The following is a 19577-nucleotide window of genomic DNA, read 5'->3' as shown; positions in this document are numbered from 1 at the left end:
TCTTCATGGATATTGTAAGTTGGATAGGATTGTGTTCTTGATTATACTCTCAGCTTGGATGTGGTTGGCATATAGAAAGGCTGGCAATTTTTGTCCATCGATTTTGTATCCTGACACTTTACTAAAGTAGTTTATTCTAGAATTATTTTGGCAGAGTTTTTAGGATTTTCTAGTTATAGAATTATATCATCAGTGAAGATGGATGGATTGACTTCCTTTCCTATTTTGATGCTGTATTAGTCCATTCTCACACTATAAAGAAACACCTAAGACTGGGTAATTTATAAAGACAAGTGTATGAATTGGCTCATTTAGTATGAGGTTGACTGTGGGTTTGTCATAGATGGCTATTATTATGCTGACATATGATGCATTGATGTCTAGTCTGTTGAGGGTTTTTATCATGAGTGGATGTTGGATCCCATCAAAAGCTTTCTCAGCAACCATTGACATACTAATATGGTTTTTGCTTTTATTCTGATTACATTGTGAATCACAGTTACTGTGGTATTGAATGAGCTTTGCATCCCAGGGGTAAAGCTCACTTGACCATGATGTATCACATTTTAAAGTGCTTCTGGATTCCATTTGATAGTATTTTTTTTTTTTTTTTTTGAGACGGAGTCTCGCTCTGTCTCCCGGGCTGAGTGCAGTGGCCGGATCTCAGCTCACTGCAAGCTCCGCCTCCCGGGTTTACGCCATTCTCCTGCCTCAGCCTCCCGAGTAGCTGGGACTACAGGCGCCCGCCACCTCGCCCGGCTAGTTTTTTGTATTTTTTAGTAGAGACGGGGTTTCACCGGGTTAGCCAGGATGGTCTTGATCTCCTGACCTCGTGATCCGCCCGTCTCGGCCTCCCAAAGTGCTGGGATTACAGGCTTGAGCCACCGCGCCCGGCCCATTTGATAGTATTTTGTTGAGGATTTTTAGGTCTATGTTCATCAAGAATATTCATCCATTTTCTTTAGTCATTATGTCTCTTCCTGATTTTGTGTGCCAAGAGCACACAGTAGAGAAAGGACGGTCTTTTCAATAATGGTGTGAAAACTGGGCATCCATATGCATAAGAAATAAAATTAGGCCTTCTCTAACTCCATATAAAAATCAACTAACAATGGACATAATACCTGAAGCCATAAACTTATAAATGACACGGAGGAAAAAAAAATTTTTCCTGCCATTAATTTGGAACTGATTTCTTTGAATTTAATAACAAAGCACAGGAAAAACTATGTGCAATTATGTATCTGACAAGAAGTTCTACCCAAATGTATAAATGACACATACAACTCAATAGGAAATAACAAATGACCTGATAAAAAAGGGCAAAAACCTGGATAATTTTTTTCAGAAGATACATGCATGGCAAATAGAAAACAAAAAGGTTCTCAACATTCCTAATTATCAGAGGAATTCAAATAAAAAGCACAATGTGATATCACCTCACACCAGTTAATATGGCTATTATCAGAAATGTAATAGACGACACATGTTGGCAAGAATGTGGGGAAAAGGGAATATGCTGTGGTAGGATTGGTTACTCGATAAGTTGAAAATAAAGCTGTCATATAATCTGGTGATCCCACTTTTTGTTATATATTCAAAGGGAATAAAATTATTTTGCCAAAGACATGTTTGTTGCAAGATTATTAGTGATAGTGTAGATTTGTAAAATAATTTAATGACTATAAATGGATGAATGTATACAAAAATGTGTATACATAAAACTGAATTTTATTTGGCTTTGAAAAGAAGGAAATTCTGACATTTGCAACAACACGGATGGGCCTGGAGGACATGATGTTAAGTGGAATAAGCCAGATGCAGAAAGACAAACACTGCATGATCTCATTTACGTGTGGGATCTAAAATATTCAAGCTCTTGAAAGCAGAGAGCAAAATAGTGGGTCCCAGACCTGGGAGGAGAGGGAAATCGGGTGATGTTGGTCAAAGGGTACACAGTTTCAGTTGTGCAGGGTGAATGAGTTCTGGAGATCTAACGTACAGCAATGTTCCTGTATTTAATACTGTGCTGTAAAATAATTTTTGCTAAAAGCGTAGATCTTAGGTATTCTCATCAGACACATACACTCACACCCATAGTACATTTTAAAAAAGTAAAGCGGTACCTCTGTGACATGATGGATATACAAATTACCTTGAGTATGATGAGCATTTTACAATTACATTGGATATGGTTTGGATCTGTGTCCTGTCCCAAATCTCATGTTGTATTATAATTCTCAATTGTGAAGGTGAGATCTGGTGGGTGATCACTGGGTCACGGTGTGGGTCTTTCATGAATGGTTTAGAATCAACTCCTGGTACTGTTCTCACAACAGTGCGTGAGTTCTCACAAGATCTGGTTTTCTAACAGTGTGTAGACACCCCCTATCACTTCCTGTGGCTTCTGCTCTGGCCATGTGATGTGCCTACTACCCTTTGTCTTCTGCCATGATTCTAACTTTCCTGAGTCTCCCCAAAAGGAGAAGCCACTGCATCTCCTGTACAGCCTGTAGAACTGTGAGCCAATTAAACATTTTTGTTTTTTCAAATTACTCAGTCTCGGGCATTTCTTCATAGCAACATGAGAATGGGCTAATATAATATCAAAACATCAAGCGGTGTACCCCAAACATATACATTATTAAAATATTTCAATTACACCTCAATACAACTGAAAAAAAATAAACTTACTCTGAGAATAAAGAAACATATACTTCACATTTTCTCAATAAAAATGAAAAGAACGTAGTAAAACTTACACTAAGATATATGTAACAGCTCTGCTTATAATATTCATAAACTGGAAACAAATATCAATCAAAATATTGTCATTTATTTACTTAATGGGCTGACTCAGATGAAAAATCTCTCTCCTCTCTCTCTCTCTCTCCATATGTACATGAACATTTTGAGTTTTCATATCAGAGTCAGTCCATTAATTGAATAAGCGTCAATATGTTGATGTAATTTTATACATTAAATATCACGAATTAACCTCAAAGATAGCAAAGAAGTTCCTTACCAATAAAATGTCTATAATGTTTGATTCCATTAATATAAAGTTCAAAGCAGGGAACAATAGATCTATAGAGTCAGAAATTGAAACATTTCCCCATGCAGGATTTGACCGCAGGCACAGAGAAAGACGTGTGTTGTGGGGATGGACTTCCTCTTCAGGCTGCCTTAGGTGCTGGGGACAAGGGTATTCACATTTGCCAGAAACTCTCTTGCGACATATTTCAGATCTATGCATTTTTTCTTATGTATAAAATTTATCTCATAAAACAACAGAAAAGTAGAATAGTTTGAAATTCAGCAAACAATAAAATTAACACTAAAACCTCTCCAAATTATGAACATTGTTATGTGAATTAATAAAATGCATTTGAGTATACCTACTAAAATTAAATCCCAGAAATCAAAAAGATAACGGTAACATCTGAAACTTAATATATTTATAAGCATACATTTCAAAGGGAAGGAAAAAATAGTCAAAACATGAGGAACATGTATTTTTTCCAATCAAATGACACTAAATTATATACACAATATTGTAACCTGTGTCATTAGTGTAAATTACTAATATTTTGTGTTCTATTACAACAGAACAACTTTTTAAAAAGATATTTGAGATCACATGAACTAAATTGAATGTATTTTCAATATTGGCCCAATTATTACACCTCTAATAATATCCTGGTTTTGAGTGGGGCCTTGAAAAAAATAATTATTTTCAGGTAGGTGATCTGCCTGCCTCAATCTCCCAACGCACTAGGATTACAGGCATGAGCTGCACAAATATTTATTAAGTGCCTACTTTGTGCCAGGCATGTGCTAGACACCCTCATGTGTGCTGTTCCTACACCACAATCATCTGCTCAGAAATTAAAACCGAAAAAGGAACATTGTCGCAACCACACAAACTGGGGGGCAGGGGGCAGGATCGGGGATGGAGGCAATTCCCAGGCCAGAAAATGCAGCCACCAGAAACCTGTTTTCCATTTCTCAGTAAGTCTTCACTAAACAGTTGTTTTAAAGCCTCTCGATGTTGACGGAGAGGAATGTTGTTCTCTCTCTGCTCCCTCCGGGGTTGGCGCCTGGTGGACATTCAAACATTCTGAATGGTATTTGATAAAAGGACCCCAGTGGCTTGGTGAAAAGAGTATCAGTATTTGGATTAGAAAAAATTTTTGTTCAGTTCATATGGTTGCAACCTCCCTTATGAAAGATATAAACATCCCTGACCTGACTGCATAAATGTTGAAGGTAGACCTGGTTCTGGATTCCTGAGTCAGAATCTTCCAGTTGTCCACACCCTCACAAGGCCGGAGAAGTGAGAGGAGATTCCTGTTCCGGAAAGGAGTGAGTGGGCGGAACAACTGGTTTGGAGACACGACAAACTGCGCCTGCATTTACAGAAGCAACGCACACAGGGAACGTCCTAGCGCCATCTCGTCTCACACACACGCTTGGGACTCACAGGCGGGGCCCGGCCCTGGGCCAGCCCTGGTTGTCTGTGCCCAGCTGAGGAGGCCTGGGCGGAAGTCAGGCCGGTCGTGGATCTTCCGGTCCAGCACCTCCAGGAAGCTCTTCACCTCCACCTCCAGGTGGCGCTGTCGGGATTGGCTCTCCTCAGCGTCCGTTTTTAGGGAACGCGCTTTGTCTTCTAGGTTTTGATCCTCTCTCTGCCGCCTCCATCTTCTCAGAGACACAGTCGCGCTCTGACCTGAGCTGAGGGGCGAGTTCTCTTTGTGTTCGGAGATCTTCCAGCTCTGCCTCCTTTTCTCGGAGCTCGGCCTCCAGCTCCTCCATCCTCCTCCTCAGCTGCGTGTTCTTCTCCTTCTCTCTGTGGATGTCACGGCCTCTTCCTCTGCTCCGCGCTGGCCGCCGACTCCTGCAGCGCCTTATATTTACAAGGTAAGAAGTAATGTTATGATTTGTGAATACAATATGGAATAACTAAAGTTATTAAGAAATGATTAAGATAATTATCATTCGTCACCTGAAATTCTTATTTATTGTGACAACCACATTTGAAATGACCATTCGTTAACAGTAGTTAAATGAACAAATATAAATCAATTGATGTAAACAATTAAAAATAAACAAAATCAATAATGAAATACTCTAATATTTTACATTTAAGCTCATCATTAAGTTTGATTCTTTAGGACATATTTTTAGAATTATTTTATTGTAATGTTTATTATTAATTCCTACACATTATGCGTAGGTCTGTGCATTTATACATTTTCTTTGTTTTTATTTGTTTATTTTTATTTTTTGAGATGGAATCTTGCTCTGTCGCTCAGGCTGGAGTGCAGTGGCGCCATCTTGGGTCACTGCAATCTATGCATTCCGGGTTCAAGTGATTCTCCTGCTTCAGCCTACCAAGTAGCTGGGATTAAAGCCACGTGCTAACACGCCCGGCTACTTTTTGTATTTTTAGTAGAGACAGAGTTTCACTGTGTTGCTCAGGCTGGTCTCCAACTCCTGGCCTCATGTGATCTGCCCACCTAGGCCTTCCAAGGTGCTGAAATTATATCCCTGAGCCACTGTGTCCGGCCTGTACATCTTTCTATGGTTATAAATTTGTGTCCCTATAACTTTGTAGCTGCTGATGTCAACAGATGTTAATAAAACTCTGGAAGAATCGGTGCAAAAAATTAGAAATGGTTATTTCATGAAGGTGTATACTTAAATATATATATTTTGTTTTAAAAATTACTAACATTTAAATACTAACCATAATAAATTCATAATAAATACAAGTAATAAAATGTCACAGCCTAGAATTCTCCAGAGTCCTGCAAACACAAACCTGACTTCTCCAGCTAATGAGAAAGGAAACCTCTCCCTGCACCGGCTCCTGGGACCTGTCCCGTCCTCAGTGGGTCCCGAACGCCCCTTGGGGGATCCGCGCGTCCCTGCAGGGAGGTTTGCGTCTGGGCTCACACTGACCTCCCCTCACTGTGTCTCTGGCACAGTAATACACGGCCGTGTCCTCCGTTTTCAGGCTGCTCATTTGCAGACTGGTGATGCTTTTGGAATCATCTCTTGAGATGGTGCATCTGCCTTTCACAGACGCGGCATATTCTGTTCTCCCACCATTAGCATTGTTTCTCATGAAACTTACCCATTCCAGCCCCTTTCCTGGAGCCTGGCGGACCCAGCTCAGGTAGTGGTCACTGAAGGTGAATCCAGAGGCTGCACAGGAGAGTCTTAGGGACCCCCCAGGCTGTACCAAGCCTCCCCCAGACTCCACCAGCTGCACCTCACACTGGACACCTGCAAACACAGAGACACCAAGGTCAGAAACTGCCACACATATCCACTGTTTCTCTCACTCATGTCCACTCACACTCACTATCTCTAGTTCTCCATGAATTACCTTTCAAAACAGCTACAGGGAAAACCAAGCTCAGCCAAAATTCCATGGCTGGTGGTCTGTGTTGAGTGCTGATCACCAAGTGGAAACTCCTGGGAATCCCAGGCTGGGGCTTCTCTCCCAGAGCTGCAGAATCAGGGCTGGGCTGGTTTTCATCAGCAGAGGGAGGGTGGTATTTGCATGTCTCCTACTATAAAGCAAGCACTGGGGTGGGATGCCTGAGGAGAAGATGGTTCCCAGATGAGATGACTGTCCCTTGCAGAAGTTTGGTGACAATGATGGTATTTGGAAAATATGCTGTCTCATTATAAAATTATGCTGTGATAAACACTTTGAAATGATCACCCTATTTTATTTTTACATACTTGTGTAAATTGTGTTTTATCAGAACCAGTGGTTTCTCTATGTAGAGATGCTCAGTATGTGTTTAAGAGCTGATATCTGGGATGGGTAAACCCTGGTATCTGGGCCTGTGCTCCTCATCACTGGCCCCAATTACTCCCTGAACCAGCTCCAGGACAGAGGTGGACGTGCCTAGTGTGGTTTGTGGAACCCATTTCCTGTATTGAGAACATGTGTGATTTTGCTGCATTCTAGCATTCACCTAAAAATATGGTGAGAACTAGGGTTCAGGCAAATAAATTCTTAAGTATTTCTGAAATTTAATATACATTTTTTCTGTCATTCTGTCACTCCTTCTTTGTCTGTTTCCATTTGTTCCTTGTAATGAATTTTACAAGTTTTAGTTCAGAGATAATAAACTTTCACATGTTTAAAATGTGTAGTTGATAAACATGATGTAACCATCATCGTTATCAAGGTGGACAAGAAAATTCTCAACATTTCCTTTTGTTCTTCTATATTCTTCCTCCTTTTCCCTTTCTTTCTTCTACCCATTTCCCTGACAACTACTGATCTTTACATTGCTGCAGATTCAATTTAATTCATCAGAACTTTAAAAAATGAAATATCACAGTATATATTCTTGTTTGGCTTATTTTAGTTAGCGTAAATAATTACATATTTTACCTTGTAGTTATCTATATCAGACATTTACTCATTATAAATGCTGGGTAGTATTCTAGCAAACAAATTTACCCTAACTTTTTTTTATTAAGCAGCTGAACAATATTTGAATTTTTTTTATCATTCTGGGTCTTAAAAAATCTACTACCAAGTTTGGAAATGTATATAGAAAATGAATATATTTGTCTTATGTTTAGAACTGCATCAACAATAACAGATAAACATGGAAGATGGAACTTTGCAAATTTTCTTTAATACTTTAGATAATTACAGTTTCAAAACCAACAATAAATCTCAAGTTTAGGGAGAAGTAAGTTCTCGTAGTGATTAACAAAGCCAGGGTTTGAAATTACGTATGGAAGAGTCTGGAATATGAAATATAGGCTACTCCAATAACAAAGTACAAATATATATTGGATTACTTGAAATTGAGTGTGGTAAGTGTTCTGTAGTGTGAAATTTTAAGGAACCACGTATTAAAAGCTAACCTATCATCTGGAAACCCTTTCCCTGGAGAAGGGGACAGTCATAAAAATCCTTTCTCGAAGTGTCTGGGAGAAAAGAAGAGCCCACAATTCTAAAATGTATTCAGATCCAATTCCTTTATTTCCACTACAGAACTAAGAATTTGCTCTGCCAAGGCAAACCACTGAAACCAGAATCCTAGGGACACTGTTTCAGCCCCTCAGGAGTTGAGATGGGAACAGAGGTCCCCACCCAAGGTCCACTGAGAAGCAGCTCCTCTCTCTGTATTATGGAATGACAGCCTTAGTCTGTAGGGCAGGGAAGCAGAACTGGAAGGTGGTGGTGTCAGTGGAGAACACTGGAGCTGTGAGAGGGAGCACCTGGGGAAAGCAGGAGGACACTACCCCAGGGGAAGGGGCAAGAACACACAGACCAGCATCTCATCTGGCGGAGGGTGAGAAATACTGGCAAGGTCATGCCCAGACTCAGGGTCATGATGCCATCCTAGGAATACGGACCCAGGAATATGGACCCTATAGTCTAGTGCCCTTCACCAATTGAGAAATTGTCAGTAAATAAAACACTTGAATGAACTTGTTTCTTAATGAATAACGCTTAAATAATAAAAGTAGTGGTTATGAAATAATAATTTATATCACTAATACAAATTTTCATTTAGGATATAGTCCCCTACCTGATGTAAATCAGCTCAGAAGGCAGAAGTTATTGCACTTAGTAGAGCTTGTAAATTAACCAAAGACCAGGATTAAATACAGATGTTCTACAGTAGCGCAGAATTCTAAAATGTGCTGCAGGCAGAGGAAGTTTTTGAATCTTCTGGAAGCCCCATCAAAATAGACAACAAGAAAAGACACTTTTAAATGAATTCCTATACGTTAGAGACCTGACATATGAATTTGAAACCAAATGAAAATAAAGAGAAAAATGAAACACTGGTATGAAAACTGGAATAATGTTCGGGTGCATCATTACATCAAACACTCAATCTTAAGCTGGTGTGTAATATTATCTAAACATGGAAGGCATCACCATTGTTCATATCATACAGAATCAATCCCAATCACAATATTCTGGATATGTTGATAAATTGGCATCTTTAAATAAAAAATTATAAAACCTTAATAAAATATGTAAACTCTCCTGGCCAAGAGTTATCCCACTAGCATATGGCATCAGGGTCCCTCCCTCAGGACACATCAGTTACTGTCCTATGACCCGGGAGCTGGAAGATTCATACGTTTAGAAATTTTGCCCTCATTGCTCCCCTTTGTCCTATTGCATGCATGTGTTACACAATATTGAAAGTAATTTTTGTTTTATACTCTAATCACCAAAAGTTTAATGTTGCCTTTCATGTCATCTTTTAACAGTGTTTTGTGATCTTCAACCATGAAATTATGTCCATTAGAAGAAACATCAGGAAAAAAATCTACTGTTGAATCATATTGGAATAAATATTATCAGGCACTATTAACCAAAATACTGCAGAAAAAAATTCAGGGAGTATTCTTGGGTTGATATTTTGCAACTAAATAATCAGTTCAGACCAGATGTGGTGGATCATGCCTTTAATTCCACTACTTTGAGAAGCCAAACAGAAGAAGGAGAATCATATGAGACTAGGAGTTTGAGACCAGCCTGGGCAACATAGAGAGATCCCATTTCTATGAAAGAACTTTTTTAAAAAATCAGCTGGGTTTGGTGATGCACCCCTCTAGTCCTACATAGTCAAGAGGCTGAAACAGAAGGATTGTTTGGGCCGGAAGTTCAAGGTAACAGTGAACTGCACTCCAACCTGTGTGAAAGAGTAAGACCCTATTTCTAACTGTAATAGTAATAGGCAAGAATTGTACACTATTGTAAGGCTACTCAAATAGAAGATATTAAACTGAGAATCCTCAGAAATCCTCTGGTGCTTCTGATGTTTTGGAACAGGCATCTCATCTAAGACATTCAGAATAGGCGGATGATCTTAGAGAGTGAAAATTCTCCATAAAATTCATTGGAACACAACGCTTGTCTAATCCCCTGCCCCGTGCCTTTCACCTCTTTGTCCACATTTTCCTCCTCCTTTTCATTATTATTTCCTTATTCTTAAAATCAGTCTTCTCATTTTGTGTAGACCTGGTTGTTGTCCACCCATATTGGACTGATCTTTTTTATTCATGATTTTTATAGTTTCTACATAGAATAAGTCATCAGACTATTGTTCTGATGTCTGACTGCTCATAACTTAACGCTCATTCTTCCCTCATCTCTTTTCTTTCCCACACGAGGTAAATCTAGTGATGAATCACAGGAATTCCCTATTTGAAGCCATTTGGAGGTTCACACCCCACAAACTCCTTTCTGTGAGTGAGAACCCTCACTCTGCCTCCACCACCAAGCCACTATAGGAACCCTGAGCTAGTCTCCTTACTTGCTCAACCAAGCCATTTTGGACATTCCTGAGAGACCAGCACTACTCTTGGCAGACACTCCAAGAGGTAATTAACCTTTCCATATTCACATGGGGGAGTGTGCGGCACCCACAGATATGACATCCATACTGCATTTTAGTTGTGATCTCTTGGCCTATTTATGGTGTCAACTAGAACTGATGCTGTGAGCTTGGTGCCACTGCTCCTAACCACAGGATACACCTGTTCCCTGACCCAGCTCCAGAAGAGAGCTGGCATGCCTGGTACGGTTTGTTTACCCCTGTTATGTAATGGAATCGTGACATTATTTTGTTGTATTCTAGTGTTTCCCTAAGAATATAGGTAGACTTAGGGTTTATTCATGTGTGTATTCTGGAGTTGTTGATTTCTCTTATATATTTAATGAAATCTTTAATTCTGTGTTGAGAAATTTAAAATTTATTCAGTTTGATGAGTGAAGTTCTTATGCCATTGTTCTGTGATTTTCTTTTTTAATATCTTCTATATTTCATTCTTCTCTAACTCATTTTCTACCATATTCTAGGTGTTTAAATTTGTAATAGTTTAATGAGGTGAAAAAGCAAATAGTGGCCCTCACATAATGTGTACAATTTGAGTAATAGTGACATAACCATTACCTTTCTCAACATAGAAAAAAACTCAACTGTACTCAACATTTCCTTTTGTTTTCCTATATTTCCTGCTTCCAAACCTCCCCTTCTCACACTACATCCAGAGTCAACTACTGGTTTTCTTTATGTAACATTAGATTGGTTTTCATATAATAGAGTTCATAAAAGTTGAATAGTATGTATGGACTTGTATGTGTTTGTCTTATTTTACTCATCATATGTACTTGTGAATTTACCCTTACTTTTGAGTGTGGTCAGCAGTACCTTATTGTAACAATAGGTGTTTTTTCCGGTGAATGAATTTACCACAGTGTGTTTATTAATTAAGCTGCTGATTGATATTTGGATTGCTTTCACTATCTGGCTATTTTTTTTTTTTTTAAAGTGGTATTATCTTAGAAAAGTACATAGCTGAGAAACACAATGTTCTTATTCTTACAACAATACGAACAGCTGGTAAGCTGGGAAACCTGCACTTTAATCTATGGTTTTCAGCATGTCAGGTAATCGAAGTTGTAGAATTCTGTGTGTGTGTGAGATTGTGACTGAGAGAGTAGGAGAGAAGAAGGGAGAAAGAAAAGAAAGAGATTGTACATAACTGACCGTAATTTATGAGGTGCTCAAATAAGTACAGGGACTCAGAGTCTTAAGGGAAAAGGTCCACATAAGATGGAGAGGACGACTTGATGCACCTACATATGGTTATATATTTATATAAATGTCACTTTCTAATAATACAAAGAATCACATACATGAGAATAAACTAGGTGTCCAGTGGTGAAATATAATGGTGATGCCAAATCCCATCTCCAGCACCTTTTCCCTACAATTGCACCTTCCTTGATGTGTGTCCTGAGTGCCTCCTAGTGTCATGAGCATCTCCTGTTGCTCCTGAGCTCCCCTGCCAGGAGGTTTGTGTCTGGGCTCACAATGATTTCCCCTCACTGTGTTTTTTTAATAAGAATTCATGACTGTGTACTTGTTGTTCAGGTTGCTCAGCTGTAGGAAAAACTGTTTTTTTGCATGTGGATCTGGAGATGGTGTCTGGACTCCTCTTGAGGAGTGGGTTAGGTTGTGCACTCCCTCATGAGCTGTGCACCAGATCCTGTCCAGTTTCTTCCCTGGCAGCTGATGGATCCAGACCCAGCAGGAAGCACTGGTTGTGATGGAGAATACAGAGATTGCACAGATGAGGGAGAGGGTCTGTGAGGGCTTCACAAGTCCAAGAGTACACTGAGAAACACAGTTGTTGGCATGCACAGGTTCTGAACAGCACGTTGAAATTGACAAAATATGCACATTTTGATACATAAATAAAAACAGGACTGTATTGGCAATAATATATAGAAAGAGATCAGAAATAAACTGATACATCGATGGCAAACTGATTTTCAGCATGACAACCCACAATACACAATGGATAAATCATAGTCTCTCTCTAAGAGGATGTTGGAAAAACTGGATCTACACATGCAAAGAATTAAGAATTTTAGTTTAGAATAAACACAAAAATCAAGTCTAAATGGGATAGATTGTTAAATGTATGGCTTGCAATTGTAAAATTTCCCCTACCCAGAAAATAATAAGAATGATTTCCTGTATTTCAAATTAAAGTCACAGACAACAAAAGCAGAATTGAACAAGTGGAACTACATCACAACAAAAAGATGCTGCAAAGCATGGAAAAAATTCCAACCGACAGAATGGGAATATAATTGTAAGTCATGCATCTGAAAAAGTGTTAATATCCACAATATACATGCAACTTCTACAACTTATTAGCAAAATCATAATCGTCTGATTTTAAAATGGTCAGTTTTACACCTTAAAAAATTACGAACTTAGATCTCATGTCAAAGATTCTTCCCTCTGGGTAATGGAAAGTTTTATGGTACACTCGATTAGGGTAGACTTTGTGGTTATTCAATCCCAAATTAATATATGTGGTGTTATCCTGGTGCAGTTGCTGACACCTGTAATCCCAGCACTTTGAAAGGCTGAGTTGGGTGGATCATCTGAGGTCAGGAGTTTGAGACAAGCCTGACCAATATGGTGAAACCCCGTCTCCACTAAAAATACAAAAATTAGCCAGATGTGGTGGCAGGTGCCTGTAGTCCCAGCTACTCTGGAGGCTGAGGCAAGAGAGTTGCTTGAACCCGGGAGGTAGAGGTTGCAATGAGCTGAGATCGTGCAATTGAAGTCCAGGGTGGGTGACAGAGTGAGACTCCATCTCAAATATATATATATATGGTTCTGAATTTACTTAATAGATGTTATTAAAACTGTCATCAGTTGACTCTAGGTTAGGTAGATTGTCAGTGATAAAATGAGTGGGCCAGATTCCATCGGAGCAGAACTGGATAAAATTAAATTCCATGGTAATTCGGCAGCTTCACCTCTCTCTGGGACTTCCAGCCTGCACTTATTTATAGATGATCTTATGGACATTGGATATTCCTAGACATCTCCAAAATCTGTCATCCTCTACGTCTCACAGAAATGTGGCATGTCCACCTGTAGCTTGTCAACCCTGAAAAACAGACAGAGACTCTAAAATGTAATAATATTTATTCTAGGATGTGTATTGCAATGGAAATATGTATGGGTGCATTCAGGTTGGTAAAGGAAGATAAAGAATTAAGAAAAAATGAGGAGGGTTACATCAGCTGTTTTGAGACAATTATCCTGGGCTAGAAGGATCAATAACGGGTAACATCAGTGTAAGGTTGAACAAGCAGTTGCTGGGCAGATATACTTGGAGAAGTAATTCTTTTAAGGTTGCAATGGCTTTTGTGCAAGGTTGTGGCGGTGCAGAGTCTATAATAGTTCTTGTTATCAGGAACATGTGTGCTAGAACCCTCCTTCATGGCCTTCCCCAGCTTCATTCGTTAGGGTTTTAACACAAGTGGCTCCATCTTGATTCTGATGAATTTCCCAAGCTCTTTCTAACACTACTTCTGAAGCAGATGACTCTGACGGCTTGAACAGGGTTAATTCCACATCCTCATCCCATTTTGATAAAATAAGTTTATCCCCTTCACTATTATCGGCCAACTGCATTCGCAGATGAATCTACACACAACACAGTGGAGGGTCCTGAGCAGATGGGGAGGGAAGGAAGTCCCATCAGCCTCTCCCATGTGGCTGCAGGAGCCACAGCCTGAGCCCCACCTGAGCTCCAAGAAAATGCCTTGAGCCCTGGAAGGTAGACCACAGAGACCATCTGTTTCTTTTTCAGGAAGCAGGGAAAGCAAATAAAAATGAAGAACAAACCCTCTAAAGAAATAACATGGATAGGGAGCCAAAGGAGCACCAGGTCAGTGCTGAGGCTGATTGGATATAGTGTCAGGAGAAGGGTCAGGTGTGAAACCTGTGAGCTTCTACATGACACTGACCCTGGCCCAGCCTCTCTGTTGGCTGCGATCAGAATCCCTAAACACTGTTCCAGTCCAGGAATCTCCCTGAGGTTTCTGTACTGGGTCTGATTGGAGACAACTCACCAGGCACCCCTGAGCTTCCTTAGGACTCTGAACTTGGTGGCCGTAGTTGAGGCCTTTTCATCTCAGTAAACGTCAATCTGCATTTGGTGCATGTGAGAATGGGTCCTCATATTAAAATGATATTTTTAAAAATATGTAGAGATGACATTAGGAAGCACAGAATTATAAACGTAAAGAGGTTCACTAGAGAAACCGTGAGGAGAAGATAAGGTCCCACATCCTGACAGGAAATCAGCCTCTATAGCACCTGCCTCTGGGGTTGACTCTGATCAGTGCGTCCTGAGCGCCCCCTGCCGCTGATTTCCCCTGAACGTTTCTGCAGGGAGGTTTGTGTCTGGGCTCACACTGACTTCCCCTCACTGTGTGTTTCGCACAGTAATAGACAGCCGTGTCCTCAGCTCTCAGGCTGTTCATTTGCAGATACAGCGTGTTCTTGGAATTGTCTCTGGAGATGGTGAATCGGCCCTTGACAGAGTCTGGGTAGTATGTACTACCACCACTGCCACTACTAATACGTGAGACCCACTCCAGCCCCTTTCCTGGAGCCTGGCGGACCCAGTCCACGTAGTAGGCACTGAAGGTGAATCCAGAGACTGCACAGGAGAGTTACAGGGACCCCTCAGGCTGGACCAAGCCTCCCCGAGACTCCACCAGCTGCACCTCACACTGGACACCTGCAAACAAGAAGAAACCCCGGTCAGAAACTTCCACATGTATCCACTGTTTATCTCACTCTTATCCACTCACACTCAATTTCAATAGTTCTCAATGAATTACCTTTTAAAATAGCAACAAGAAAAAGCCAGCTCGGCCCAAACTCCATGGTGCGTCCTCTGTGTTCCGTCCTGATCACCAAATGAAAACAGCTGAAAATGCCAGGGCTGGGCTCCTCCCCAGAGCTGCAGGGTCAGGGCTGGGCTCCTCCCCAGAGCTGCAGGGTCGGGGCTGGCCTCCTCCCCAGAGCTGCAGGGTCGGGGCTGGGCTCCTCCCCAGAGCTGCAGGGTCGGGGCTGGGCTCCTCCCCAGAGCTGCAGGGTCGGGGCTGGGTCTCCTCCCCAGAGCTGCAGGGTCGGGGCTGGGCTGGTTTTCATCAGCAGACAGAGGACTCTATTTGCATGTCTCCCACTATACAGCAAGCTCTGGGGTGAGAAGCCTGAGGAGACAGTGGGGCTCAGAGCATGAGGAGTGTCCTGGGGGAGATTTGTGATATTGGTAGCATTTGGAAACTGTGGTTTCTTATTGAAAGTTTGTTCTGTGATAAAATATTAAAACCTATGAAACTTATAATTTTGTAATTTCTATTTTAAAACAGTTGTATTGAGATATAATCGATCTACATAAACTGTGTATATTAAGTTAGCGCCAATCATCTTTTATTTTTACATATGTAGAGGAAACATGGTATGTGGCAGCAACGTCATTTCCATGTTACAGATGAGAAATTCCCAGCAAAAGCACAGAGGGGTTGTACAATGTCCCCAGAGCTCACATTTGGTCAGAGTGAGCCTGGGTATCTGGGCCTGTGCTTCTCACTGCCGGACCTGACTGCTCCCTGAACCAAGCCCAGCACACAGGGGTCGCAGCTAGTGAGGTTTGCAGAACCTCTTCTCTGTAATGAGAACATGCTGTAACGTGTATGCACTGTTGTGATTACCTAACAATTGTAAAGAAAAGCACATTTCCTACAGTTGTATTTTCTTGGGTGTCACGCATTTTCTCCTGTTAGCGTCTATCTTTCCATCAATCTTTATTGAAAAAATTATCCACTTATTTGCAATACTCGTATTGAGGCATTATTGCTGTGTAATAAATATTGCTTAATTAAAGTGTGCATTTTAATAAACTCTGAAGCCGAGCATGGTCTTACATGCCAGTATTCCCAGCTATGTACAGCAGCAGGAGGAGTGTTGGTGGAGACCCAGGGTCTGAGGCTGCAGAGAGCTATGATCTCACCACTGAGATCCAGCTCGGATGACAAAGCAAGATCATGTCTCCAAAGGAAAAAAGTGCAATTTTACATGTGCTCACCTGTGCTTCCCAAATAACAAGAAGACGATGAACCACACTTAAAAGTTTCCCTGGGTTCCTCCAATTCCTGCCTCCCAGTCATTTTTCTCTTATCACACTGAGTCAGTCTCTCATGTTTGTTACTTCAGATCTATTTTTCAAGATTTGCCTAAAGAGAAACCTTATAGTTTCCATTTGATTTGTGTGGCTTCTTGCTCAGCATAATTACTTGAGAGTCAGTAATTTGGTTGTGTATGAAGAATGTGTTCATTGTAAAAAGTATTATTTTTACAACTAATCTTACTGAGCTGCAAATTAGCACATTTTCTTTAAAACATCAGATTATTGATGTTATAGGACAAACAAGGGACCTTACATCTTGTGAAAGTCAGTGACCTGCAGGAACAAACAGGAAAAACAGGAAGAGAATATGACCTCATCTGGGGCAGAGGCCAGCAAACGTCATGTAAGTGAATGCAGGGTTAACTTAGACATATTCTTCAGATTGTTTAGAGTTGAGTATAATAAAGAAATTATTGTTTAAATTATCAGAGGACATACAACTGAGTGATTCCTATTGCTATTGAAACCTTTTCTGCCAGGATTGAGGACACATCACAAAAATCTCCAGCCTCTCCCTCCCAAGATGTTTCTGTGTGGGAAAGCGGAACAGCAGCTGTGGCTGAAATGCATCCAGACCCACCTCCCCTGCCACCAGGACCTTACCAAATAATTAGCATACTGGGGCAAAGCCACTAACACCTCTGTGTTACAGGCACTGGAGGAACTCATAGAAACTGGGATAGAAGGAAGAAAAGTTCCAAAGCTCTGTCCATTCTCTCAGGAATAACAGCCTCATCTCCCACCTCCTCTCTCTTCCCTCTGGAAATACAGCCGCATCCTTCTGGGAAGGGCAGAAAAGAGGAAGCTGAAGACATCAGTGGGAAGACATAGTGGCTGCTGGAAGAAGACATGGGACAAAAAGAGTAGACCCTCTACCCAGGAATGGGAGGAAGATGCATGGATCAGCATCACACCTGCAGGAGGGGCAGGGATACTTGGAAGGACACACTGAGTCAGGACTGTGATATCTGCCTGGAGTATGGCTCCCTCAGAAGCACAGAGAGTGCCCGTTCAGTGCAACCCCTCCCACCACATTGACAATTGTCAGGTCCTTGTGGCTCTGGGATGACCTGGGGGATCTGAAACACAGAGTCTTTCCAGATGACACAAGACTAAGGCCCAAAACCAAGCAGGGAACAAAATTAAGTTTTCACTGAAGGAATCTGGGTGTCTGCTAGCTGCAGAGGAAACCCACTGCAATTCCAGCAGCCGCTGCAGTAAGGACTTTCAAATGTAGCCCTGAGTAGTTTCACACAGTTTTCTACAATAAAGGCATAGAAAAGATAGGGCGTGATCATCTACAAAAAAAAAAATAAATAAAACAAACTGTGGTCATCTACAAAAATGCAGAATCATAAAACAAATAATTAGCTGACATAAGGAATCCGATAGCAGTATCTGTGGAACGTAAATTTTGAAGTAACTTGCATAAATACTTTGAAACATTTACACTCTATACCATAGAAGGTCTTTGTGTAACTTCATAAGAAATTGCCAACATGTGCTTATTTTAATAACTAATGTTTGTTAATATGCTTGTGGATGTAACAAAGACCACAGAGTAGGTTCTATTAGAAATATTAATAAAGGCCGGGTGCGGTAGCTCAAGCCTGTAATCCCAGCACTTTGGGAGGCTGAGACGGGTGGATCACGAGGTCAGGAGATCGAGACCATCCTGGCTAACACGGTGAAACCCCGTCTCTACTAAAAAAAATATTAAAACTAGCCGGGCGAGGTGGCGGGCGCCTGTAGTCCTAGCTCCTCGGGAGGCTGAGGCAGGAGAATGGTGTAAACCCGGGAGGTGGAGCTTGCAGTGAGCTGAGATACGGCCACTGCACTCCAGCCTGGGCGACAGAGTGAGACTCCGCCTCAAAAAAAAAAAAAAAAAAAAAAAAAAAAAAAAAAATAAAAAAAAAACCAAATTTGCAAAATATTTAGAGAGATTTATTCTGAGCCAAATGTGAGGGCCATTCCCTGTGACACAGTCCCACAAGATCTTGAGAACATGTGCCCAAAGTGGCTTGATTGCAGCTTCAATTTAATAACATCAATTGATACATGTGAGATAAATGTTGACTTTGTCAATAAAGACAAAACCGCTAGAAGTGAGGCAGTGTGGGGAGGGGATTACAGCTTACAGATGGATTCAAAGATTTTCTGATTGGCAATTGATTGAAACACTTAAGTTTTTTATCTGAAGACCTGAAATCAGTATAACAAAGTGTCTGGGTTAAGATAATGGGTTTTGGAGAACAAGATTCTTATTACTGAAGAAGTCTCTTATGTGGCCACCCTTAGAGACAATAGATGGCAAATATTTTCTATTAAGACCTTTAAAAGTTGCTGGACTCTTAGCTAATCCTCTCAGGATAACAAAAGACCTGGAAAGGGAAGGAGATTCTCTGCAGAATGTAAATTTCTCTCACAAAAGATAACTGTGCAGGGCGATTTTAAAATATGTCAAAGAATTATCCGAGAGGGCAGAGCAAGATGGCCGAATAGGAACAGCTCCAGTCTCCAACTCCCAGTGTGAGCGACACAGAAGACCGGTGATTTCTGCATTTTCAACTGAGGTACTGGGGTCATCTCACTAGGGAGTGCCGGACAATTGGTGCTGGTCAGCTGCTGCAGCCTGACCAGCGAGAGCTGAAGCAGGGCGAAGCATCGCCTCACCTGGGAAGCGCAAGGGGGAAGGGAATCCCTTTTCCTAGCCAGGGGAACTGAGACACACAACACCTGGAAAATTGGATAACTCCCACCCCAATACTGCGCTTTAAGCAAATGGGCACACCAGGAGACTATATCCCACACCTGGCCGGGAAGGTCCCAAGGCCACGGAGCCTCCCTCATTGCTAGCACAGCAGTCTGCGATCTAACCGCAAGGCAGCAGCAAGGCTGGGGGAGGGGCGCCCGCCATTGCTGAGGCTTAAGTAGGTAAACAAAGCCGCTGGGAAGCTCGAACTGGGTGGAGCTCACAGCAGCTCAAGGAAGNC

At 41.2% G+C, this 19577-nt stretch overlaps 1 gene segment (V, D, J or C); it reads right to left on the bottom strand.

The window, feature by feature from the left end:
* Positions 1 to 4635: 4635 nt before the first annotated feature.
* LOC108519979 (Ig heavy chain V-III region 23-like) lies at positions 4636 to 15522 on the bottom strand. The segment is given in 3 exon segments: positions 4636 to 4962; positions 5975 to 6291; positions 15233 to 15522. Coding segments are annotated over 3 exon segments (690 nt in total).
* Between the last annotated feature and the right edge of the window lie 4055 nt (positions 15523 to 19577).

Source organism: Rhinopithecus bieti, unplaced genomic scaffold (genome assembly GCF_001698545.2).
Source record: "Rhinopithecus bieti isolate Rb0 unplaced genomic scaffold, ASM169854v2 scaffold_50706, whole genome shotgun sequence".
NCBI classification, from domain to species: domain Eukaryota; kingdom Metazoa; phylum Chordata; class Mammalia; order Primates; family Cercopithecidae; genus Rhinopithecus; species Rhinopithecus bieti.
The sequence above is the reverse complement of the archived record's forward strand: the minus strand, read 5'-3'. Positions and strand labels throughout refer to the sequence as shown.